Source organism: Lathamus discolor, chromosome 3 (assembly GCF_037157495.1).
Source record: "Lathamus discolor isolate bLatDis1 chromosome 3, bLatDis1.hap1, whole genome shotgun sequence".
Lineage (NCBI taxonomy): Eukaryota > Metazoa > Chordata > Aves > Psittaciformes > Psittacidae > Lathamus > Lathamus discolor.
In genome coordinates, this window is record NC_088886.1 from 994,278 (window position 1) to 1,019,630 (window position 25,353).

General features: G+C 47.6%; 1 protein-coding gene across 3 annotated transcripts in view; it reads left to right on the top strand.

Moving 5' to 3' along the window:
• The first annotated feature begins 348 nt into the window (after positions 1-348).
• The window catches only part of NEGR1 (neuronal growth regulator 1), a 271,823-nt gene continuing 246,818 nt past the window's right edge, over positions 349-25,353 (top strand). For all 3 annotated transcript variants that reach the window (XM_065673034.1, XM_065673032.1, XM_065673033.1), the window contains exon 1: positions 349-620. In XM_065673034.1, the coding sequence (XP_065529106.1) occupies positions 373-620 (248 nt within the window). In that variant the 5' untranslated portion in view covers positions 349-372. The remainder of the gene's footprint in view (positions 621-25,353) is intronic.

Below are 25,353 nucleotides of genomic sequence, written 5' to 3' on the forward strand. Positions count from 1 at the left end.
CCTCGCTGGCTTTGGGTATATTTTGGCGAAACCCCAGGTGGAGAATGGTACAGGGAGCAAGGTCCGATGGGGAGCGGCGGGCAGCGGCCCACGGGTGAAGGGGGCAGGGGGGAGCCGGTGAAGAGCGGTGGGGGACCGGGATGCCGCGGGGCGGGAAGCCCGGGAGGGACACAGCGCATCCCTCCGCCGCCGGGACGGTTGCCAAGGCAACGGCTGCGTGGCAACGGGGCTGGCAGCGGGGGCCGCCCGCCGCCGAGCCGCCGCCGCGGCGCGCAGAGCGGGCGCGCTGCCCTCCTCCTCCTCCTCCTCCTCTTCCTTCTCCCTCCTCCTCCTCCTCCTTCTCCTCCTCCTCTTCCTCCTCCTCCTCGCTAGATGCTGCGGCGGCCGCCCGGGAGCAGCCCCGCTCCGCGCACGGCCGCCGACCGCGGGCAGCAGCGGAGCGGCGCGGAGATGGTACCGCTGGTGCGGAGCGCCGGGGGCTCCCACCAGTGGCCGGCGATCGTGGTCCTCGGCCTGTGCTGTCTCCTGCCTCCCGGGAGACTCGCTGCTCCCGGTGGGGACTTCCCCGGGGCGACCGTGGACAATCTGGTGGTCAGGAAGGGGGACACGGCGGTGCTTAGGTAGGAAGCGATATGGGTCGCGGTAGGGTAGGAGGGATATGGGGGTGTCGGGGAGCACGCAGTGGAGCCGCTCTACCGGCCCCGCCGCCGCAGCATCCCCCGGGAGCGGTCGGGTCTCCCGCGGGATGCTGCGGCGACTGCCTGTATCCCCGGGGTGATGGTTGTTGGCGTTGGGGGGTGCCGGTGCTCGCTGAAGCGGTTTTAACTCTCCCACTTTGGCCAGAGGTCTGTTGGTAGAAGTTGGCAACCGCAGGGTTGGGGGGGATTTGGCTCCCGCAGCACTTCCCTGCTCCGCAGGAGCGGGAGTTGCGCCCCGGCAGAGCCGCCGCGTTGCTACAGCTTATTTCTGTGCTTTTTCCTGTTTCCCGATGGAAAGGCTGCCTTGACCCTGCGCTTCCAGCAGCCCCAGCCCGGCTGGCTGGAGCGAAACCTGTTCTCCAGTGGTCGCACGCACTTAATCTACTCGAATCCTCTGATTTCTGCCCATTAATCCTCTGGCTTGATTTAATTATTCCCCACCCCCTCCCAAACTTTGTGTCCATTTATACTTTTAAATCCTACACTCATTATCGTACTTTCCCCATTATTTTGCTCTACTTGAATTAAACCCCATCTTCTGTTCTCGGGAACGCTGTTGCAGGGGTTTAAGCCTCTCTGCCTGTGTCCAACCTCGTATTCAATTGCCGGCAGTTTGAAGCCATGAAGTATCCGGCTGCATTATGTTTTCTTGGGGTGTCACTCACTCAGGCCTCCAGGTTCCAACCTATTTTAGGCAGATGCCTTTTTACCAGTCCCGTGATCTGCCATAGAATACTGTAGGAGGCATTTTCAGTGGGATTTGGGGATGGTTTTATAGCAAGGCAGCCTGCTTCTGGTGTAGTAGCTGCTGAAAATACAGTAGATGTCTATGTAGGGCAGCTGACAAGTATTTTCTATGTATCCCTCGGCCAAACTCTGTGTTTGGAGGGGTCCTGAAGCCCTCGTGCTCTCTGACTGCAGAACTGGGGATCCAAAGGAAATAATCTAAACAAGAAAGTGTCTTATTTGTACTGTCTCAGGCATAGAGGGGGCAGAGAGGGTAACTCAATGGGTTTGCTCGACAAGTACTAAACGTTATTAGGATGTAAACAAATACAGGTTTGGAACTACCTTAGTAAAACCTGTGGACTTGCCTCTGGGTGGGTTTCAGCTGCAACACAGTCGGTTCCTGGCCTGAGTCTCTGTCTGAAACTCGGTGCCTGTGCAGCTGGATAGGTTACATAAATGAAACTGGAGCCGTAGGATGAAAGCATCACTTTTGTCTCAGGAGGGAGGGAGAGGATCTGTTTTGCAAAGAGATGCTGCTGAAGGAAGCATTAACATCGCTACCAAAGCAATTAGGTGCTGAGATAACGGTGCCTTAAGTCTGTCTTGTCATTCTTCTTGCCCTATGATTAACTCCTTCCAGTTCATATGCCTGTTGTAGGCTTCCTTTCAGACCAGTTTATTTTGCTTTCAGCTGGTGGTGCCCTTTGAAAGGGGAAGGGCAGGATCAGTGTAAGAGACAACACTTTGAGCAGAGGCTGCAAAACATGGGTAGGGCTGTTTATCTCGAGTCTTGCTGCACGTCGGTACTGCTCCTCCTCGGTTTTTCCTCACTGGCTATTTGCAACACTAGTATATTTAAATATACATTTAATCAATTGCTGTTAGTATCCTAAGTCTGGGGACCAGACTGTTTATTTAAATACGAATCCCAGCAAGCTGGATAATGCAATTGGGGTGTTAGAAAAGGTGTTTTTACTTCCAGCACTTCCAGCTCTGTCGCCGTCTGAAGGCAGCTCCTTTCTGTCGTCGCACCTCACAGCACCCAGGGCTGGCCATGCCCAGGCTCCTGGGGCAGGGTGACCATTGGGTCCCTTCCCTGGCACGTGTTGATTCACCTCTCAGCACGCTGCTCTGATTCTGGCTGTTCTCCAGCAGCGAGGGCTTCAGAAGTTGCCTCCTCACTGCTCCTAAAGCATCATCCACATTCCTTGTTTGAATAATTGATGCTGGAGCATGGAAGTACTTCCCATGGCTTTGAGTCAGCACTTTTGCAGCTATGAGGAGGTTGGGGAGATGTTCAGGGTGTGTGTTTTGGTGGAGGTGTCCCCTGTGGGGAGCATGATGCTAATCACTGGCTCAACAGACACCCTGCATCCTCTCATGCACATCTGAAATGCATATGGACCCACCTCTGGGGGTCCACAAGGAGCGTGGATAAGGGAGTTGTTGAACTGGGGATAAGCTTTGACTTGTGAGTCTCATTTTGAGCTAAAATAGCAGGGATGAAGGCGCGTGGGCTATTTCAGTGAATGAGGTGCTTAGCTGAGTGAGCCAAGTCCCAGTTCCCACATAAAGTTTTCATTATCTTTGCTAAAGGTGAGAAATAAAGTCTCTGTTGACTGCTGAGGCTTTCCAGTAAAAGCCTCCAAGTGTTAACACGAAGTAAAACAAGTGGCACAGCTCCCTCATTTTCAAACAGTTAATTCATATGAATGTTTAATGCATCAAGTTCAGCATCAAATGTGGGCAGCGATTCTCTAGTGCTGCTGAAGCCTGGCTGTGAGCAGCGCTCCCAGCCCTGTGACCATCACCTCAACACCAGTCACCCCTTCACCCATCACCCCTTACTGCGCACCGTCGGCTAGGTGAAACCCTCATCCTTGCCTTGATGGGTACTCCTGGGTCTCCCATGACTTCCTCAATGGACACAGGGCACAGTACCCCAGATGGACCCACTGAACAGTTGGCCAATAACGTCCTTTAGCTCCTGTCTTGGTACAGAACACATCTTAACAATTGTTTTTCTAAGAGCATCTCTCATCAGCCAAGGTTCTCTCTCTGATGAGGAGTTATTTCTGCAGCTTCCATAATTAAAGCCCTGGTGCCTTTTGTTTGTTTTCAGGCAGTGATTGATCTGTGCAGCCCCAACACTGCTTGTGTCACCGGTTCATGAAGTCAGAAGGAATTATATCAGTAACACGGTGGTTTTGTATGGCAATATAATTTTGGGGAGCCACTTGCTTCAGAAGTGGAGTTCTGTCCTGCAGCTCCTCTATATTCTTCCCATATATTCTTCCCAGACAAGCAGTTAAGATTTAATGAGAACACATGAGGAAGGAGAGAGCAAGTTGTAAAAATGTTATTTTATTGAAAGCATAAATGGCTGCATTGCAAACTGTTCGACATACAGAAGCAGTCTCTATTTCACAACTGGGTTTGTCTGCTTGATTTCTCTGTGGCTTCCTGTGCTGATGCTTATCTAGGTTACGGTGATTTGTGTGTGTCGCCCTCGGAGAGACCAGGTTTATGTTCCTTACCGGTCCCTACACACCTCATCTGCATTTTGTGAGCAAAACCCCCTGGGTATCTCAATGTACAGCTCTGGAGGTGATGGAAATGGCTCTCTCAACCAAGCAATGGTTTTTATCCTTCATTTTGTTTTTCTTAAAGCTCATGGATGATGAAAGCTGGTTTTACCTTGGTTAACACTTTTAAATCATGTAATGACAGTAAGTGGAGTTTTCGAAGCTAAGTTTAAAGAGCAAAAGGTCTTTTTACCATGATGTGATTACAGAGAAATTAATGAAATCCTAAAGTCTATATAACATAGAAATGTTTAGAATCATAGAAATATATAGAATCATAGAAATATATACTCTGCAACATGTAAAATACTGTGTAGCCTTCACTGCAAAGAGTTAAACCTCATGCTGGGAGCCACTGGACGGAGGTTCCCAAAGGCTGTGGTGGAGAGCTGAAGTGGTGGTGGAAGCTATAAAGCAGGTAACCACATCTGTGATCACAGGGCATTCGTCGGTTCTTGTCACATCCAGCTGGGAATACCAGGGATCAGCTCCAGGCCAGCCTTGTTAGCAGGTAGCTCAGACCTCATCGATGTGCCTTTGACAGTGGTGGTCTCTTTTGGCCATCTTGTGTGAGTCTGGTCTAAGGTTTAGAGCAGCCAACAGACATCGGCGAAGGGGATTGTAGAGGAAGGTGATTCCTGGCTTTGGTCATAGGTCAGGAGGTTTGGGAGTTTTTGGTTTGTTTTCTGAAGCTGAAATCCTTCACATGTAGCCTGGCTGCTTCTCTTCCCACCTCGGGAGTTTCAGGTCTGTGCTGTGCTCAGTAGTGCTCTTCCCTGCTTCAGAGTCATCAGGTCTCTGCTGAAGCCTTCCAAGGTCCTAGGGGGATGTAGGTGCCTAACTCATGTTATAATGCTGACTGGGGGGATTGACTTTTGGCAACTGGGACTTGCCATTTTTCCCTTCTCTTCCAAGACAAGCCGCCCCTTATTGCCAACAGCCTTTACCAAAGGAGCAACACTGCTTGTGGAAAGCTTTAAGGTATCTGCCAAATGTTCTTCATCCCTTGTCATTCTTATTACTGAGACCTGGGCGTTTGGAATGGAAGCTTTGCAGTACCAGTAGCAGGTGAATATCGAGTATACACAGCATGTTTGTATTTTAAGATGCTGTATATATTCTAGTATTACAGTCCCTCTGATGCATGTCCAAATGCCAGTGCTGGATGCAGTTGTGCGCATCTGTGTAAATGCAGGTGTCTCTGGAGTGCTGGGTGGTGAAATAAACACAAGAGTACTCTCCTTTATGGCTTTAAAATGTGCATTTCTGACTCCCATCCTCTCTTGGTATTCCTGTGCAGTTCAGCATCATAAATTATTTGGCTAGGTGAAGCTTTGCTCCCGTCTCTCTGGAATGTGACTGTGGTACACGTAGACATACGGGCACACCCCCTGATGAAATAAAGTTGTTGTTTGGGTAAGGTTTTCACGTTCCAATTCCCCACCAATTATGAAACAAAGCACACTGTGGCTCCTGCCCCGTGTCTGTGCAGTAATAATACATAAATTCAGAGTAAATTAAAATAATTTATCATTTTAAACAATCATGAAGGTTTCAGATGTTGTGCAGAGGAGCCAGCAGCATAAGGAATGAAGACCAGAATTTCTTCCAAAGGGCTGTTCTACTGAGGAAAAGCCAGAGTTAAATGACTTTCTTCTGATCATCTACATTCAGGTGCCTAAAAGGGAATGACAAGAAAGTGGAGAGGGGCTTGGGACAAGGCCTGTAGGGACAGGCCAAGGGGAATGGCTTGAACCTGCCCGAGGGGAGACTGAGCTGAGCTCTTAGGCAGAAGCTCTTCCCTGTGAGGGTGCTGAGGCGCTGGCACAGGGTGCCCAGAGAAGCTGTGGCTGCCCCATCCCTGGCAGTGCTCAAGGCCAGGTTGGACACGGGCTTGGAGCAAGCTGCTCCAGTGGAAGGGGTCCCTGCCTGTGGCAGGGGTTGGAGCTGAAGGAGCTTCAAGGCTCCTTCCAGCACAAACCAGGCTGGGGTTCTGTGACCTTGCGTAAGTGTTGACTGTAGCCAGTATTCCAGGGAAACAAGTCTTGGGGCTCATCCTGACTCTCCACAGGCTGACCCTGGCTTCCCCGGCACAGAAGTTGACTTATTGCTGGGCCTGGAAACCAAAGCATTGTGCTGCAGCAGGCTTGGGGACTCACTCTGCAGCCATTTCAGCTTGTTTGAGATTTGCGGAGGTGGATGGGCTCATCCTGCTGATGAAAGCAGGCAGGTCCCAGACAAGGGCCAGCATGTCCTGGCATGGCCAGGGAGGCTTATGAGCCCTTGCTTGCTATTGCCCATGTTCCCTCTCCCTGGAACAGATTTGGCCTATGCCAACTGCTGGTCCTGCACACGTACTGTGTCATTTTAATACCATGGTCACCCTTTCAAGGGATCCTCTCTTGCACCCCTCCATAATGTGGCTGTTGCTCCTTGTGATGAGGAAAGGAGAAGAAGGAAGCCGGTGATGATGCACAGTACCCTGCCTGCTGCTCTGGCCTCTGAGCCAGCCTCTGCCCTGCTTCTGGCAGATACACTGTGGCTGGGTGAGGAGCGACGTGGCCTGAGACGAAATGTGGTGTTTCCAGGACTAGGAGGGTGCGAGCAGCAGCGGTGTGAAGGCAGGGGCAGGGTGACTGGGCTGGCCACAGCTCTGGGGAATCTCTGGAGATGGCAGTGGTGGCTGTGGGCTCACCTGTGGCAAGGTCACATTGCACTAATAGATGGGGTAGTTGACCATGTCCATCCGCAGGCTGCTGGTACCAGCATTTTACCTTGTTCATCAGCCACTCAGAATGATCCACAGAGATACGGATGAAACGCAAACCGTTGTCTCCTGATGGGAATCTGTTCCTAAGCGCAGAAGTGTTTAAATGCCCCTCTGGTAGGGCACTGTCTGTTTTCAGGGGAAGGGGGTTCTGTGTCCTCCTCAGCTCTGTCTCTGCAAGCACAGACAACCAGTACAAATTCCACATACCCCTGGGAACAGGAAGCTCCCACTTGGAAGCAGAGGATGGGTCTCTTCACATTTTGGAACTCACTTTTCCTTCCAGCTCAGCCCTGTCATTGGTTCCAGCTTCATGCTAACCCAGTGACGTGTTACCTCGGTTTGTAACCATCAGGGGGTACTTCCTCTGCCTTCTGCTTGTAGTTGTGCCTCCCATGCTGTCAGTGTGGTGCAACTCTCCCAAGCCCTCACCACCAAGCCAGCTCAGGAGCAAAGACCGTGTAATGCGGCCACAAAGGTGACAGTTTGCAGGTGCTGGATGGCTCTGATGGGCTGCCTGGTCCAGATGTGCAATCACACCCATATTACTGGGCTGTCTAGTTCAGGTGTGACACTGCACCCAGGCTGCCAATCCAGATGTGCCACTGTACCCTGCATTGCTGGGCTGCCAATTCCAGATGTCCCATTGCACCCTGCATTGCTGGGCTGCCTGGTCCAGTGTGCCACTGCCCATTCCTGTTTATCAGAAACTATCAAGCTATTTTCTTTTTACCCTTTTCCAGCTGTTTGTCAGCTTGGCATTAAACCCATCCCTTCCTCTGACTGCCTGCATGGTTTCTCCCTGCATTTCAGCTGCCAGGAACCCTGGAACAGGCTGGATTCATTAGTGCACCTGTGTTGGGCATGCAAAATAGGCCCAGTGACATTTCAGCCCTTGCAGTGGTGTTTCTTGCTCCTCCTGTAGTACTTTCGTACGTGCCATAGTTGATGTCTGCAGGAGTTCTGTGTAGCTGGAGCTCTGGTTCACGGTGCTGTATTACAGTGCTGGTAGTGATTTGGTGGTGACTTCCACATGGCAGAGCCCACCAATGAGTTCAACTCATGTTTTGATTTTTAGACCTGCAAAAACTGTCAAAAAATAGAATATACTTTAATATAAAGTGAAGTAGAACATGCTCTGGTTTATAACAGAAAATCAGTCTATTTGAAGAGATTTTCCCTTGGCAACGGCAGACAATCTGGTGGTCAGGCAGCCAAACAACCAGCTATCATTAGTCATGCATAATTAAAACAGAGAGTATCCAACTGTTAGCACTAACAGTTTTGTCTTGGAGAAAGTCTCATTAGCATACAATGCTTCTAGCAGGAATCGCCAGTAGTTTCTCTCATGCAATGTCAATGTAAATGAAGGTAACTCTATATATTTATGTGTCTGTGGTGTGGTTCTGCTATACGTGAGTAACTGCCCAGTTTGGTGTAGCGCCTGTGATGTGATGTGCCTGTGGAATTTACATCATGCAGTTGTCACAAGCAGGCAGGAACGCATTCCCTCTGCAAACCCTGGGTGTGCATAACATACTGTGCGGTTGCATGCCATGTATTTCCCTGGCTTCATGTTAAAAACTGTTTTTCAACTGAAGATACTTCAGCATCACAAACCAGCACCAGGGACTGAAGTGCTCCCTCTGACCACCCGGGTTTCACCAGGCGTGAAGGCTCCTGTTTAGTTTATTCTGGGGGTGAAGATGATGATGCAGACCTTTGCCCTTTGTTTCCTTGAACAGGTCTGACTGGTGGGTGTGTGCTGTTGCACTGCATGACTGTTCAGCTTGCTTTGGGTGCTTTGGGTAGGGAGGAGAGAGGTGTCTTTAGAGCATGGTGCTGATAAGGAGCTGCAGAGATGTAGGTGGCAGAATCCTGCCATCAGCAGGGAGCTGAGAGGCTGGCAGGCAGGTTAGTGATAGGGAGCTGATGGGAAGCAGGACCAGGTAAGAGTCCTAAATAACCAGTTAAAGAAGAAAACAAGGCTTCAAAACCACACTCCCATTTGTTATTGACTGGAGAGAGGGGAGCTTCTGTAACCCACAGCTCCAGAGGCGCGCTGTGGCTTCACAACCAGCTACAGATGTACTGTGCTTAATTAAGGAAAAATGGCACTGAGGAGAGTTCGCTCCAAGGAACCGTGATGGAAGGAGGGAAGAGGAGGTTTCAAACCAAGTTCTGGTTGATGTAGCGTTGCGGTCTATGTGATTCGTGATCAGTATGTGATGCAGTGTATGACATGTGATTCTGTGTATATCGCGTGTGATACAGTGTATGCATGTGATTCTGTATCTAGGCGTGATTCTATGTAGTAGCTGCATCCAGCCTGTCCCCAGAAACACACAGGTCCAGCACCTCTGCGGCTGTGTTGGGCACCTGCAGAGGGACCAGGCCATATCCACCAGCCAGATGAGACCTAATAGGACCATGGCAGTAGGGAGCTGGCGTGGTACTGCCTTTGTTTTGTTATGTTTGTGATATGTGGTGAAAAAGGGTACGCACTCCCATCCGTCCATCCATCCATCCATCCATCCATCCATCCATCCATCCATCCATCCATCCAATAGCTACAGACTTAAAGGAAAATCCTCACTTTTTCTTCAGTGCATTAGTATAATTTCTGGTTAAAATAATAGATAAGCACACATGTATTTTTTTATAGGTTTAGTGCTTTTTAATAGTGGAACTGTTAATTTTATGTTGAATCATAGAATCCCAGACTGGTTTGTGTTGGAAGGGACCTTAAAGCTCCTCCAGCTCCAACCCCTGCCACGGGCAAGGACCCCTTCCACTGGAGCAGCTTGCTCCAAGCCCCTGTGTCCAACCTGGCCTTGAGCACTGCCAGGGATGGGGCAGCCACAGCTTCTCTGGGCACCCTGTGCCAGCGCCTCAGCACCCTCACAGGGAAGAGCTTCTGCCTAAGAGCTCAGCTCAGTCTCCCCTCGGGCAGGTTCAAGCCATTCCCCTTGGCCTGTCCCTACAGGCCCTTGTCCCAAGCCCCTCTCCAGGTCTCCTGCAGCCCCTTTAGGTATTTGGTGTCCCGTTAAGTATTAGAAGTTGTAGAAGAACCTTTAAAACAGAACAGGCTCCTGACTGCAGGATGCTGCATCCGCCCTGAGCGGTTCCTTTGGACCCTGCTTTGGGAAGGCGCTTCCTTTGCGTGTGCTGTGGCTCATCACATCACGGGTGGGGAAGCGCTGCTCCAGGCAGGGGCAGAGCACTTCAGCAGCCTCTAGGCTGTGGTGGGGGTAGATGCCAGTGAGAACAGGGAAGTGTTGCAGAAGAAATTGCTTTGTTCAGCAGAGTAAATGGAGCAGTATTTTCCTAAACCATTTTTCCCCTTTCTCCGCTCTTTTTCTGCTTGGCCGTGCTGGCTGCCCAGAACTTCCACTTGTCTCTGTGCCCTGTTGTACTACAGTGCTCCCTGTGCCAGGAGGCTTTGTGTGTGGAAGAATCTAGTACACTGGGGCAGCTCAGTGTATTTAAAACCTGAGCAGGGAGTCCAGCACAGCCCGGGTGTGAAAACTCCCTGATTTATTTTAGCAGGTTTCAGTTAAGCCACCAGCATAAGTGCTGAAAACGCCTGTGAAGAGTTTTTGGTTCTGTTTTACTAGCTCTGGGTTTTAATAACACTGGAGGAAGTTTGCAGAGGTGTGTTTGAGCACTTCATTCACCCAGGATGAGGAGCACAGGAGCACGCAGCACGTGCTTATTCTCTGCTGTTTCTGGTTTGGTTTAATTCAGGGAGGTTTACGCTCTCCTTTCAAGAGACCTGGCAACAGCAGGAGTGTGTGCAGGAAGGGTGGCATCAGCCCAAAGGGTGGCTCTGTGACACAGCCAGTGATGGAACTATAGAGCCATGGCCTGGTTTGGGTTAGAAGAGACCTTGAAGCTCCTCCAGCTCCAACCCCTGCCACGGGCAGGGACCCCTTCCACTGGAGCAGCTTGCTCCAAGCCCCTGTGTCCAACCTGGCCTTGAGCACTGCCAGGGATGGGGCAGCCACAGCTTCTCTGGGCACCCTGTGCCAGCGCCTCAGCACCCTCCCAGGGAAGAGCTTCTGCCTAAGAGCTCAGCTCAGTCTCCCCTCGGGCAGGTTCAAGCCATTCCCCTTGGCCTGTCCCTACAGGCCCTTGTCCCAAGCCCCTCTCCAGGTTCCCTGCAGCCCCTTTAGGCACTGGAGCTGCTCTCAGGTCTTCCCTTCAGGAGCCTTCTCTTCTCCAGGCTGCCCCAGCCCAGCTCTCTCAGCCTGGCTCCAGAGCAGAGCTGTTCCAGCCCTCGCAGCAGCTCCATGGCCTCTTGTTCCTCTTGTGCTGCTGCCCCAGAGCTGGATCAGGGCTGCAGGGGGGTCTCCCCAGAGCGCAGCAGAGGGGCAGGATCCCCTCCCTGAGCTGCTGCTCACACTGTGCTTCACCACTGGTGTTGTGCAGGGGTGCCCATGAGCCATGATGCTGCCCTGGGCACTTGCCTCCTCCTGTCATTTTGGCAGCTGTGTCCTGACCTAGCACTGGGCTCTAAACTTTCATCAGACACCACCATGAATGCTGTGTATGGCACAGAGGGGCTTGGTGTGGGGAGTTCAGTGTGTGGCTCTGCTCTGCTTATCCAGGCCAGGTTGGACGAAGCCTTGGGTGGGATGGTTTAGTGTGAGGTGTCCCTACCCATGGCAGGGGGGTTGGAACTGGCTGATCTTAAGGTCCTTTCCAACCCTAACTATTCTATGATTCTATGATCCTGTTCATGGTCTCTTGTGCATCTGGAATGCTCCTTGTAGCTGTGGATTATCAGCTCTATGAAACTGGATGTTCACATGTAGTGTGTGCTGGGAGCAGGGAATGAGGAGCTGGCTGGGATGCAGCTTCCTTGGGCTGGCTGCTGCAGATTGGCACACTGATTTCCTGCTTCATCAGGAAGGAGTTTTGCAGGGGTGGGTGTAACTGCACCCGTTGTGTCGGCCCCTTCTGTGCAGCCATGGTGCTACCCACCAGGAATGTTCAGCTTGACACAGGAGCTCCGCGCACAACCTCAGCTTTCAGTAAATTGTGGTGTCACTTGATTTTAAAATAGGGCTGTAAATGCCTGATGGAGAAATGAAAATGCGACATACTGCAGCCAATGCTGTTGGTAAGTGCTACACTGCAGGCTCGGAATGAGCACATTTATGTTGGTGACACGGTCTGAAAATAAACTGTCTTATTACTGATATAATCAGATCAGATTCTCTGTGTCATGTGCTACAGAAAAGCCTGGTGGTCAGAAGGGAGGCTGTGTGCTTGGTGGTGGTGAGAGGTGGAGAGGGTGTCTGGGCTGAGGGCAGTGCATTGCCTGGTAATGAATGGAGATGGTCATCACAGCTGTGTGCTGAGGTTTGGAGCCAGAGTACCTGCCTCAGCCCCTTCCCAGCAGAGAACTGGGATGGTTAAGGGGTGGTTAATGCCTCTGCAGCTGGTTCCTCTGCTTTTCTAGCCCTGGACCTGCCAACACTGAGGCTGCTCTGAGGGACCCACGTGTTCATGACGCGTCTCCTGGGTCCGCAACACATTGTCCAGCTCAGTGTTCTGGCTCAGTGCCCTTTACATCAGTAGTACCTCACTTGCAAATGTGCTCACAGTTTCTCTGCTGAGGCTTCAGAAAGGTACAGGTGAAGCAGAATGTGAAGTGCACATGAACAGGCTGTGCTCAGACAGATTGTTAATTGTCTCCAAATTGGATGAATAGTGGTCAAGAACTTCTTCCTGCCAGTGTGGCTGTGGCAGAGGCAGAGAATAACCCCGTGCCATGACCCTTGAGAGCATGAAGAAGAGCAGAGGTTTGGGTTCCGCAGAGGTGGGAAAGGATGGTAATTGTCTTACAAACTTCCTGCCAGGAAAACCAGAACTGAAGATGGCAGATGTCAGAGACTGTGCTGAGCTGCTGGGTTGTCCGTTGTGAGAGGATGGGAGCCTTCAGCGAGGGCTCTGGTCCACCCAGACTATAGAGTGCACACAGAAGGAAGCATTGGCTTCTGTCAATGTGATGCTCACCCAGCAGTGGCTGCAAGAGCTGGTGCAGCCTTTGGGTACCCTGTGCTTGGTGGCAGGAGTGACGCTTTGATTCTGAGAGGACAATATGGGGTTTAACCGAAGATAAACATGGAAGTTACACAGCTTCCCGAGAGTTTGATGGATGTTTTTGGTTTGTTTCAATTATAGAAGTTGTGTTGATTCACAGAATCCCAGCCTGGTTTGTGTTGGAAGGGAGCTTAAAGCTCATGCAGCTCCAACCCTGCCACGGGCAGGGGCCCCTTCCACTGGAGCAGCTTGCTCCAAGCCCCTGTGTCCAACCTGGCCTTGAACGCTGCCAGGGATGGAGCATCCTTGTGTCAGTCCCTCAGGTCATGCTTGTGTTAAGCATTGCTAATAATTTTTTGGTTTCTTGCATAGAAGTGAAGGTAAATGACGAGTAGCTTAAACCACAACAAAGACTTAGACTGATAAGATGCTTTTAGCTGAATTATAACAGAAATTGGGAAAAGCTCTTAAAAGAGGTTCATAGAGTCATAGATTAGGTTGAACAGTACCAATACATTGTGAAATGAATTACAAGTGAGGTTGTCCCAGACTTTGAATGCTCAAAGTCCTCAGGAGACTGGATGTAAGTCTCAATGGAAGCCCCAAGTAATTTTGAATCCTGAGCTGAGGCAAGAGCGAGTTTCCTAAGGTGCTGAGCAGAATGGATGCCTTGGCAAAAATAAGCAGGTAAATAAAAGCTCTGTCTTGTGTGTTTGTCTGCTGTGTCACAGAACCTGAAAGGCAGAGGTCTCTTCTGCAAGATAAATGAGCCCAGCTTTATTGAAAGCGCCATTTCAAGTAGATTTAAAAGCAATTATTTCAGTTCTTGTGCTCACACCCATCACAATATAGCAGGTTTTAATGAGGGATTTTGATCAGATGAACTAAATTAGGTGAAAAATGAGTACAACTGCACATGAAGGTCTTCAAAAGGACTTACATTATTAAATTGACTTATTTTAGGATCTGTGCTTATGAAGTATTGAGTTAGCTTAGTTACGTGCTTTAGTAGATGTGATGAAAAGCCTCCTATCCGAGGGAGGTAGAGATGCAGTGGGTTTGCAGTTATTGTGTTGCTTACAGAATAAGACATAACCATACAATAACTCAAATAGTTTTGTATAATATTCATGCTAAATAGTATTGTTTAGAAGTTTATTATAGTGGCATAATACTAAAAAATTATAGGTGACTTGATTTAAAGTAAGTCTGCATTTATCTTGATATGTCAATTATGTTGAATTTATCGTAGGAATTAAATCAGGAAACTGGTAAAATCACGTACGTTAAATTGTGTTCTAGAGGGAGAAGTGTTCAAGTGATTCAGTGTGTAGCTGCTGCTTCAGGTTGTCTCAATAAGAGTTAAATTGCATTGCAGCACTGAGGGCTCACCTCTGTGATTGGACTCACCAGGCCACTTCTACCTTCTAATAACCCTCCTACTTCAGCAGTGTAATTCTCTTCTAGTTCTTGTTCAAGGCAGTTATTAAGTAAATCTAACATTAAATATTGAAAATGTCATTGAAATGCTAATACACACAGTGAAGGAAGACTGATGAGCCTAAAGTTTTCTTTATTGAGAGTCTCTCTTACTGCAGTTCTTGGTTTATGCTGTGAAGGACTCTCATATCACAGTGCTTGTTTTATGCTGTGTAAATAGATTTTTAGGTGCTGTGGGCAGTGATTGTGACCTTCCCAACCTTGTAGGCATGCTAAAACACATGGAAGCCACCTTGTATACTTCTGCTATGGAAATTATGAGTTACTTTAATTCTTTATTTGTAAGGTGGTTCAGGGTGCAAATTTACATCAATGACTTGTGCAACAGAGCATTCACTGTCCAAATGATCCTGAAAATCCCTTCAGAAGTGCTGGTGTGTTGGGTTGCACCGTGCCCCATTAACCCTGGAATCCTTCAGGGCTGTTTCTAGAGAAAGAGAGGGGCCATGAAGTAAACTGCTGAGTTGACAATTCAGCTGGAAATTGGATTGGCGTCCTGTGCCAGCTACATAGGACTGTCACCCTCCAGGACTTTGGAAGCATATGATGCTCAGTAGAAAAAGCTTACCTTCTAGTAGGACATTTGCTTGGCATTTTCCCAGTCTTATAGAGAGGGGATGTCTGTTCTTATTTGTTAACCTCTTGGTTAAAGATGTACTGGGATGGGGACATGGAGAGAGTGGCTGGAGTGTCTCTGGGTGGGAGCCAATGGCACCACCAGGTCCAGCTGCTGCAGGGACCCCAGGGGCACTTCTCCTGAGCAGTGGGAGATTGGGTTTGGGTCAAATGTTGTTGTTTCTGGGTAGTTGATCAAACATACTCGGTTAAACATTGCACATCCTCTGTGTAAAGCAATGCTGTGAGTTCTGATAGAACCATATACTGGTTTGTGTTGGAAGGGACCTTAAAGCTCATCCAGTTCCAACCCCTGCCACGGGCAGGGACCCCTTCCACTGGAGCAGCTTGCTCCAAGCCCCTGTGTCCAACCTGGCCTTGAGCACTGCCAGGGATGGGGCAGCCACAGCTTCTCTGGGCACCCTGTGCCAGCATCTTGGCACACGGAAGAAAATCAAATCATAGAGAAGCCATCCGAAAGACTGTTAGTGGAGAGCTTCATTGGCTCTCTGCGCTCTTCATGTGTGAGACAATTCTGTGTATATACGTAGCCTTTTTAAAGAAAGATGTGAAAATTGTGTCAGTTCAGGGAAGGGATGAAAACAGCTCCACGCTTCAGCAGTGGTCCCGCTGCTCCTCGCCCACAGTCAGAACTGCGTTGCAACTTCTGCTTTTGACAGAGCTTTGATGCTCTGCCTGGCAGGTAAAGGGAAGGGCACATACAGCTGAAAAGAGTATTTGCCATTAAGTGATGAATGCATCAGGCGTATGAAGTACACTGGAAAGAGTAAGCCCTCAGTGCTGTGGGGGATAACAGACTTATAATGGCCAGCTAGCCCATACTGACAGTGGCAGGGCACTGGGTTAGTCTTTCCCAGTCCACTGCATGTCCATCACCACCATGCCTTCAACAGCCCAGACCTACAGCTCTGACAGGTGAGTGGGACCTGGGGCTTCCCTCCTGGACTCAGGGCACCTTCCCAGCTCACCCACCGAATCCCATTGGGAAAGCCACATGGGCAGGGGCCAGGATTGTGGAAAGCAACAATCTGTGACATGTTTTGAGTTAATGAACTTCGATTTTCTGTCTGCAACTGGTGAACAGTCACATAGTGGGATCAGAGTCAGAGGAGGGAAGGTAACGGGAGAATGACCGGTGGTGAGGGAACAGGTCACAATTCACAGGTAAGGAGCTTTGCTCAGATCCACAGGCGGGCGCAATGAGTAAACATGTTATGAAAGTGGCCTAATTACAAGGAGCACTTTTCCCCCTGGCTGGAACAACTGGACTAGAAAATTGTGCTAGACTTTTCATTCTGAGGCCATTAAATAGCAGAGGAAGAGGGAGCAGAATATACCTTTTGTCACAGCTACTTTTTTTTAGTAATGAGTCTTGCATGTGGCTGAAAATTAGTTTAGAATTACTTTAATTACTTGTATTTAACTTGTGGGGTTGTTTCTACTTGCATAAACCTTCTTTAGGTTACATTTCTGGTAGCATAAAGATATGTGCTAAAGATGAAACCACCTGCAGTGGACATTTGGATAATGGGGTTGGTGGGATCAGGCTGAGCATCCCATGAGATCTCATGGAGAGCCATGGGGGCAGCACCCTCCGGCTCTGTCTCTGGTGTAGCAGGACATGGGGGTGAGCACAGAGCAAAGGGAGAGGAATTCTGCTTGTGAGCTTGTGAGTCTCTTGATGCTGTGTGCAGGGAGTGCGAAGGTGTGATGGGGAGAGGGCAGAAGAGGATGCGAGTCATCATCAGCTCCCCTCAGTCCCTCCATGGGTATCTGTGAAACACCAAAACCTGTTCACGGTTTAAGATCCAACTTGGGCACAGAGCAGTGGGAAGATCCGGGAGCTTTAGCATAGATTTGGCAGCTGAACTTTCAGGTATTTTGTTCGTATAGAGCTGCACGTTTTTCAGGAGATGCTAAACCGAAGCTTCCACCCAGGCTGTGGTAGTCAAGGTACAAGCTGGAACTGGTGTGGGTGCCCTGGGGTACACTCACTGTGCTGGTACCATGCCGTGTAAGTTGCAGAACTGCTTCAGGTTTTTTTCCCCCTTCTATATTATTGCATCCAGAAATGTGATCATCATTTTGGGCTTTTTTTTTAGCCTCCATGACCCATGTGAGATAAATCCTTCCTTATTTTATCAATGGGCAGTGGCTCTAAAACACATCTTGGTTTTGGAGGTGCAAAGAGCACTTTCTGTGCTATTCATCTCGTTGAGTGCAGTAGTTTGGTGTAGCTATTTCAAGTTAACATGTGTTCTCTGATAAATAAGGCTTAAGTGGTAACATAAATAATTACTACCTGCGGATGCTTGGCCTTTCTTGAAACAAGCAGAGCTGAGTGGTTTTACTACCTGCAAGTTATTTTTTCCTGGACGTGTGGCCTTCTATCCCAGCAGTAGCTCACCCTTTCCTCCCGCCCATCTACTTTAGCATCAGTGTTTAATGCACCAAAGCTATTCGTGCCTGGTGAACACATTATTCTGGTTATGAAAATAGTAATAATCCCAAACATTGTGTGTGTATTTGGGACCTAATTCAAATAACTCTTGAAACATCCCAGTTCCAATGGACTGTGCTGATTCCTGCTTTCTTTAATGTTAGCTCAGTAAAGTGAACAGTGAAGGAGAATATTTTCTATAGCAAGATTGATTTGAATTCAGATCCGATACTTCTGGAATTGGCTTGAAAAGCATCAGCTTTAGTATTTTGGACACATCCAAATCCATTTTCTTTTCACGAGATTAACCAAGTGAAGGATCAGAAGGAATATTGTTTTGAAGTGTTAATGGAAATAATGCTGGTGCAGGAAAGGGGAATGTCATGTGAAGGCTGGTTCTGTGCACTTGTGTCTGTGACTTGGGGAAGTCACAGAAGAGCCAAATGAGTCCAGAGGCCACGACTTGAGTACTGACAGAGTGGGAGGAGATTGTCAGGGATGTCCATGGAGTCTGAATGGTGTTTGGATGTCAAATGTATGGGTAGTTGAACAACCTGCTCTAATGGAAGGTGGCCCTGCCCATGGCAGGGGTTGGAACTGGAGGAGCTTTAAGGTCCCTTCCAACCCAAAACATTCCATGACTTTATGATTCCATGGTAGTTGACCTGCTACAATAAATCATGGGGAGAATCTACTATCTCACTGAGATTACAGCTCATGATGAAGTCTTTTTGGAATGCAGTGCTCGGAATTGTGAGTGCATAAACCAAACCCCACCATCAAATGAAACATAGTCACGAAGCATCAGATGTTCGCTAAATATGAGTATGTTTGAAATTCCTGTGATTCTTTATGGGCCCCCACGAGGGAATTGGAATAAGCTTGGATTCTTAACACTTTCTGCAGGCCTTTTGAATTCTTAACATAAGGTAATGCATTAAGTAGTACCAAGTAAGATTATTTTTCATAGCAGCAAATGCTGTGCAGCGTTTACTATTGATCAAAGTTTGTGTTACCTAGAATAGAGCTGCTGTGCAAATGTTTGCTGTCTTTGGAGAGGACTTGCACATTATTCATAAGTTAGAAACAGATAAATTATAATATTCAAAGCACACCTGCTAGGAAAAAGTTTTGCTACAGAAAAGCACTACAAATATATTCATAGCAGAAGAAAGGGTTCCTGTTTCTATTTAAGAGTATTAGTTTGACTACATCTGTATGCAGTTTAATAACACACATCTATGCCTGGGTGATGGTGGAATCAGAAATTCTCTTTCTCTTGCTTCTTCTGGATGAGAATCAGTAACCTTCATCTCCAATAACAGGAGGAATTCAACGCAGTGATTACTGCCGTTGTCAACCCTTTTGTAAAGCTGCAGCAGCTCATACATCAGCTCATGTAATCAGCTGCTAATAAAGAGCAGCACTCAATTAACAAACAAGTGCTGTTGGCACTGCTCAAGTATCATTTTGGCCATTTTTAATAGATGATGCCTTTGTAGGGCTGGTCAGAGCTATTAGAAGATAATAAATCTTGGGAAAGGATGGGATTGGGAAGGCGCTGGCTGCTGTTCATCCACTGCTGACATTGGCCAAAGGCTGACTTGAGATGCTGCAAAGTGACAGGGGGATGGGAGCTAGGTCTGGGATATGGTGTGGAAAATACGGAGACATGCTGGTAGAGTTGGGACTGTTTTTGCCTGGAGAAGAGAAGCTGCATGGAGAACTCAGAGCAGCTTCCAGTATCTGAAGGGGGCTATAAGGATGCTGGAGAGGGACTCTCCATCAGGGCCTGTAGGGACAGGCCAAGGGGAATGGCTTGAACCTGCCCGAGGGGAGACTGAGCTGAGCTCTTAGGCAGAAGCTCTTCCCTGTGAGGGTGCTGAGGCGCTGGCACAGGGTGCCCAGAGAAGCTGTGGCTGCCCCATCCCTGGCAGTGCTCAAGGCCAGGTTGGACACAGGGGCTTGGAGCAAGCTGCTCCAGTGGAAGGGGGCCCTGCCCGTGGCAGGGGTTGGGACTGGAGGAGCTTTAAGGTCCCTTCCAGCCCAAACCGGTCTCTGATTCTGTGATTCTATGATACTGGGGAGCTTTTCTTTCCTACAGCTTCATTTTTCTGCAGAAAGGGACGTTTCCTGCGTTTCTCTTCCTGTAATAATCATGTGCTTGCGTAACTTTTGGTTGGTTGGTTGGGTTGGGTTGGGTTTTGGCTTTGATTAAATTTTTTGTTTGTTTTTCCTTTATCTTTTTTTGGTCATTGTTGTGTCTTGGGGTTTTTTGTTTGTTTGTGTGGTTTTCTACTGGCATCAGTGTATAACATTGCAGAGGAGGAGTTACTGTCCCACGAGTATTTACTACAGTGACTCCTGCCCTGGCAGCCTGAGATGTCATTTCCCTGTCTAGCAAAGCCTGATGAGACCTAATTATGGGCCCGGTACTGGGGAAGAGGCACTTTCCAGCATCAATCTGTGTCTAACCTAACGCAGATATTTCCTGTAATGGTTCCAAACACATTTTCACTAGCAAAGAAGTTCTTTAAATAGTGCTCCTGGAATGAAGCTGCTCATTTGCATGACAGCTTGATTAAACGTAACCTGGTTCCACGCTTAATTTCTTTCTAACCTGTCCAACAGTTTCATCCCATCCCATTAATTTTAAATTAGCAGAGTGGTTTGATTAGGTTAGTTAAGGAAAAAGGTGATTTTATTCTGTCCATTTGGGTAAGTTCAGATCTACACTGGGACTTGTCTGAGGGGGTTATGCATAACAAAAGTGTTTGCAGAAAGATCTGTTGAACCCGGTAGGGTGATGCGTAATTAAATGAAGCATCAGGTTTTCTAATGATCAGTTTTCACCTCAGCAGAAGCTGGGTTGCAGGTTTGGCTCCATATTACAATATATATCCCTCGGAAGGTGGTTTTTTCTGCTGTGGGAAGTGCTTTTGGAGCTGGTTGGTGGTTGCATGTGGGATTGCAGGGAAGAACTGTTTTGAATGATTAATGATGCCGATACAAGTTAGTGTCTTCACAAGACTGTATCGCAAGCAAAAATGAAACATCCACAGCAAGAAACAAAGGCTTAGTCAGGTTAGCCTTTGTTATCCCATTTGCTGCCTTCTCAATACTTCTTAGTTCTTTTAAAATTTATTTGTACGTGCATTTGATGAGCTCTTTCCAGGGCAAGACTCGTCCAGCAGTTAACGGAGTATTTCAGGTCTCTTGTGAAATGAGGTTATCTACCATCTCTTCCAAAGGGATGTTTTCATGAGCATGCCTGTGAATACTTTTCCTAGGTAAAGATTACATTAAAGACCATAAACCACACTCTGATCAGTGGTTAGAGTGCTGTTGTCACTATCAGTTTCTCAGCAGAAGAACAAATAAGTGTGTTATAAATCATCCTTTGGAATGATATATCTATAAATTATACTGCAGTGTGGCTGAGGATTCATGGGCAGTGCTAAATACTTCTGTATTTCTTTCCTTAGTTCCATACTGAAATGGTTTTGATTGTTCATTGATGATATTAAATCTTTATAAAGGCTTTTTAAGAAAGTGTTTTTGTAATATCTTGAGTAATGTCGGTGCCGTGGGAGCCCCCAGCCTGTTCCCAAAGGAATTCCACTAATTAGGACCCTGAATGGTTTTTATTTTCCTGTGTCTGAGTAATATCTGAAAACAGGGAAAGAGGCTTTTGAGTCTTGTAACCTGCTGATGGGTCAAACATGCTGAGGCTCTGGCATTGCCGGGAGCTGTAGGGTGAGCAGGAAGGAAGGACCTGGCTGCCCAAGCCCAGGGCACTCCGGGGTCCATCTTCATCCATTGTGGGCAGTTCAATTTTCAACATGTAGGCCATTTTTCCTAAAAATATTCATGAACAGAAGTAATTTATTTACTTTTGCTAGCTGATCCGTGGGATTTTTAGTTCTACAAGACATCTACAGGATTCCTGCAGCTCTTCAAAGCAGCAAAGATTGAGATTGGTTCAAGTAAACTGAGTGTTGGCTTTGGGACTTTTCTGTGCAGAATCACAGAATCAACCAGGTTGGAGAAGCCCTTTAAGCTCATCCAGTTCGACCATTCCCAGCCCTGCCAAGGCCACCCCTGCCCCATGGCACCGGGGCCTCGTCTCCACGGTGTGTGAGCACTTGCAGGGCTGGTGCCTGCAGCCCTGCCCTGGGCAGCCTGTTCCAATGCCTGAGCACCCTCTGGGGCAGGAATTGTTCCTCAGCTCCATCTAAACCTGCCCTGGTGCAGCTTGAGGCCGGTTCCTCTTCTCCTATTGCTTGTTCCTCGGCAGAAGTAACTTGCATAGCGATTTTCTCTCAGAAGCAGTAAATTTAACAACAAAATAAAAAGAGCAGATGTGCTGTGAAATGTGATGGATATCTGTGCTAATGTGTTGTATGGAACGTTTGATCGGGGTGGGTTCACCTTGCTTCACTGCTGGAGATTAATTAAATCTCTGGATTAGGATCCTAATCCACTGCTTTAGATACTCTAATAAAGGCAAAAGAGAAGGAAATGCATTCAGCGGGTGAGCAGCCACCTAAAACCTGGCTGTGAACATCTTGTGATGGGTGGGATGCTCTGTACCATTAAACTAAAACAATTTGCAAGCCAAGAAAGCCTTTGTCACTTTATGGCCTCTGAGACTGGTGGTTTAAACAAGATGAACCAATCCTAAAGCCATAAACCCGCTTTTGGGACAGTCAGGTCCTCCTGGAGTGATGTATTACAGGGGTGAAAATTCCAGATCCCTTGAATATCATCTGGGCAAGTACTTCAATATATTTCATGGTAACATTAAACCTGAATAGGGAGAGGGGAGCAGGAGTTTGCCCAAACACAGTCAGTTTTCATTTTTATGACCTGTCATCCACCTTTAATACCACTCTCTGTGCTCCTCTTGGAATCTTCACTCGCGAGTCGCTGTCCTCCTTTCCCTGTGTTTTAAATTGTTATTATTTTTCCCTTTAAGCGTCCCATTCCACCCCTTTGCTATGGGGACAGGCATCGGTTCTCCTCAGTTTACTCCTTCCTTTCCTATCTCTCTGTTCTTGAAAACAGAGCTTGCGTTCTCCATGAAGATGGCACACACACGTTTTCATTTCAGATTTGCACCTTAGGTTTGCAAACAGAAATCTCCATCTTCTCCTCTGAAATGTCTCAGATACCAACTGAGGAGCTCGAGCATTAATGCTTTTTAAAAGATCAGGTGCTTTGAAAACTGCCAGAAAAGCTTTGGACAAGGGCCTGTAGGGACAGGGCAAGGGGAATGGCTTGAACCTGCCCGAGGGGAGACTGAGCTGAGCTCTTAGGCAGAAGCTCTTCCCTGTGAGGGTGCTGAGGCGCTGGCACAGGGTGCCCAGAGAAGCTGTGGCTGCCCCATCCCTGGCAGTGCTCAAGGCCAGGTTGGACACAGGGGCTTGGAGCAAGCTGCTCCAGTGGAAGGGGTCCCTGCCCGTGGCAGGGGTTGGAGCTGGATGGGCTTTAAGCTCCCTTCCAACACAAACCATTCTATGCTATCAATCTGTGTTGGTTTTAACCTCTTCCCTTCTCCAATAAACACCTTTTAAACAACCTTCCTGCTCAATCCAGCAGCCTGCTTGGCTGGTTCCCCCCATGCTTCCCCTCTCCTTGCTCGTTCTTCCTGCATAACATCCCTGTGAAATGAAAACTATCTAGGCTTTTCCATCTTTATTAATGTTCTTCTCCTCCTGATTTTAAGGATGTTTTGAATGTCACTGTTTTGCATTCTGACATTTCTTCCAGCCTCTGTGAAAAATACCTTTTCGGACCATCCTCTTGGTATCCTGCTTCAGTTTTCTCTGGTTCCAACTTCTCCATTTCATTGGGGATAATGTATTTGTCTTAAACACTCAGGTTATCTGGTAGTAATAACCAGCCGTGAAAATGAATGTCTTTAATTTGGCCGCTGCCCTGGCTGTGACAGTGACAAAGCCATCTCCTTGCCTGAGCTGGGGTGTGGAGCACTCCGTAGGTCTTCATTTGCTGCTCCGACTGTGAAGTTTATGGTTACAGAATGGAAAACAATGAAGACAGAGAGGAGAACATTTCACATTCGAATGAGAGGACCGAGGCAGGTGGCACTAAATATACTTCTAAAAGATAATTTATTCCTAAATCACTTTCAGTTTTGAATGTGAATAGTAGTTATGGATGAAAACTGCCTGCATTTAATCAGGAGAGAGTGAGCGCTGAAGAAAATACTATGAGCGTGCGAGTAAATATTGATTTGTGATAGATGTGCCTAAGTGAAAGATAGAATTCAGCATTCACTAGGGCTGAATCCATCTCGTGATGGAATTTACCATTTCCAAATTTATGAATATATGTATGGATGGCTGAGGATAGACTCTGCTGTGAATACCGGTAGGTGAAGGTTATGCCATATTTTGTTGGAAAGATGATTTTCCTGATGGATATAATAAGGTTTCACGTTTGATCTTTCTGTAATGATTATTGGAGCAGTTTAGCGTTCCACTATTGTGTAAATAAATGTAAGTAGGTAGACATTTTTCTTTCACTTGCTAATGCAAGTACTCTTTCTGTTACCCATCTTAAAGCAGATGTAGCTCATTCCAGTGATGTACGTGTCTCTGAAACCAAAATAGGGGACAGGCTTCTGCTGGAAAGAAACAGCAAGTTAACTGTCTTCCCATCGTCGTTACTATTTTGTCATAACCTCTCTGCTTTTGGAAAGACGGGGACTGATGTGGCTTGGGAATCACGGGGTTATTCCTGACACAGATGGCATACATTTATCAACAACAGGGTGACCAGCGGATCTGGACGCTCTGAACCTTGGGGTGCTACCAGACTTGGTTGAGAAAATCACCAGTCCGTAGATTGTATTCCATAGTCATATACGGACTAAAATACATCTGTGAAAGCTCCAACAGATTTGAGTGATTAACAAAGCCTATTCAACATATTTGATACATATTTTTTCCCATTCTTTTGTGAGGAACTATTTCAAATCGATGACATTTGTCTGAAAGGCCACGTGTAATAAGCGCTGCCCATTACTGCTGTTTGATTTAGTTCTAGAAAACCTCTTTTTTCTTAAAAATACCAACCAAGCTGCAAAAGGCAAGCTGCAATTCATTGAGGCTGTGTGAGCAGTATCAGCAGTGTGGAGTGAACATGGACTGAGGGTGGGAAGGGTGTTTCTGGTGGGGTTCCTTGGTCATGAGCAATGGTTCTGTTTGGTGTTTGCATGGACACTTTGAAAATCGATAGAAAATTATTGATGATTAAGTTTAAAAGTGATAGAGGGATGAGCGGAATGGGACCTAACGAAGAGTGAACATCTCAGGACCTAATGAAGAGCGAACATTGTGTTGGGTCCCGAGCTAACACTACAGCAAACCCCACACTAACAGGATCCAGAGCTTGGAGCAGGGACTATGAATGCAGGTGCCTTGCTGAGACAGGTAGTGACATATGATGTACAGTTTGGGTACATGTTTTCTCAAAGATGCTGAAATAACAGAAAGAGGCAGAAGGGAGAAAAATACTGTATGGGAAAGAAAAGATAATTTCCAGGGAGCAGCGTAGGGAACTGGGTGTAATTAGTTCAGCAGAATAGAAACAGGCACCTCATTGTGGTGAAGGATGTTTTTATGTTAAAAAAGCTCAGAAAATTCCATCTTGGCAAAAAAACATAATGAAAACTAATGACTAAAAGCTGAAACTGTACAGTTCCAACAGAAATGCAAAGCAAGTGTTTTATAGGCAATTAACTACTGGAATGGGCTATCAAAGAAATGGAGGACTTCTCATCTCCTGCGCCTGGTTGCCTCTCAGGAAGATACATTTAGGCCCTTTGTTAAGCTGGATAATGTCAGAAAGGGAGTTTTCTCTTTGATGCAGCAATGGGGAGCTATTCCCTTTTAACCAGGCAAAAAGGGGTGAAGTGCTCCC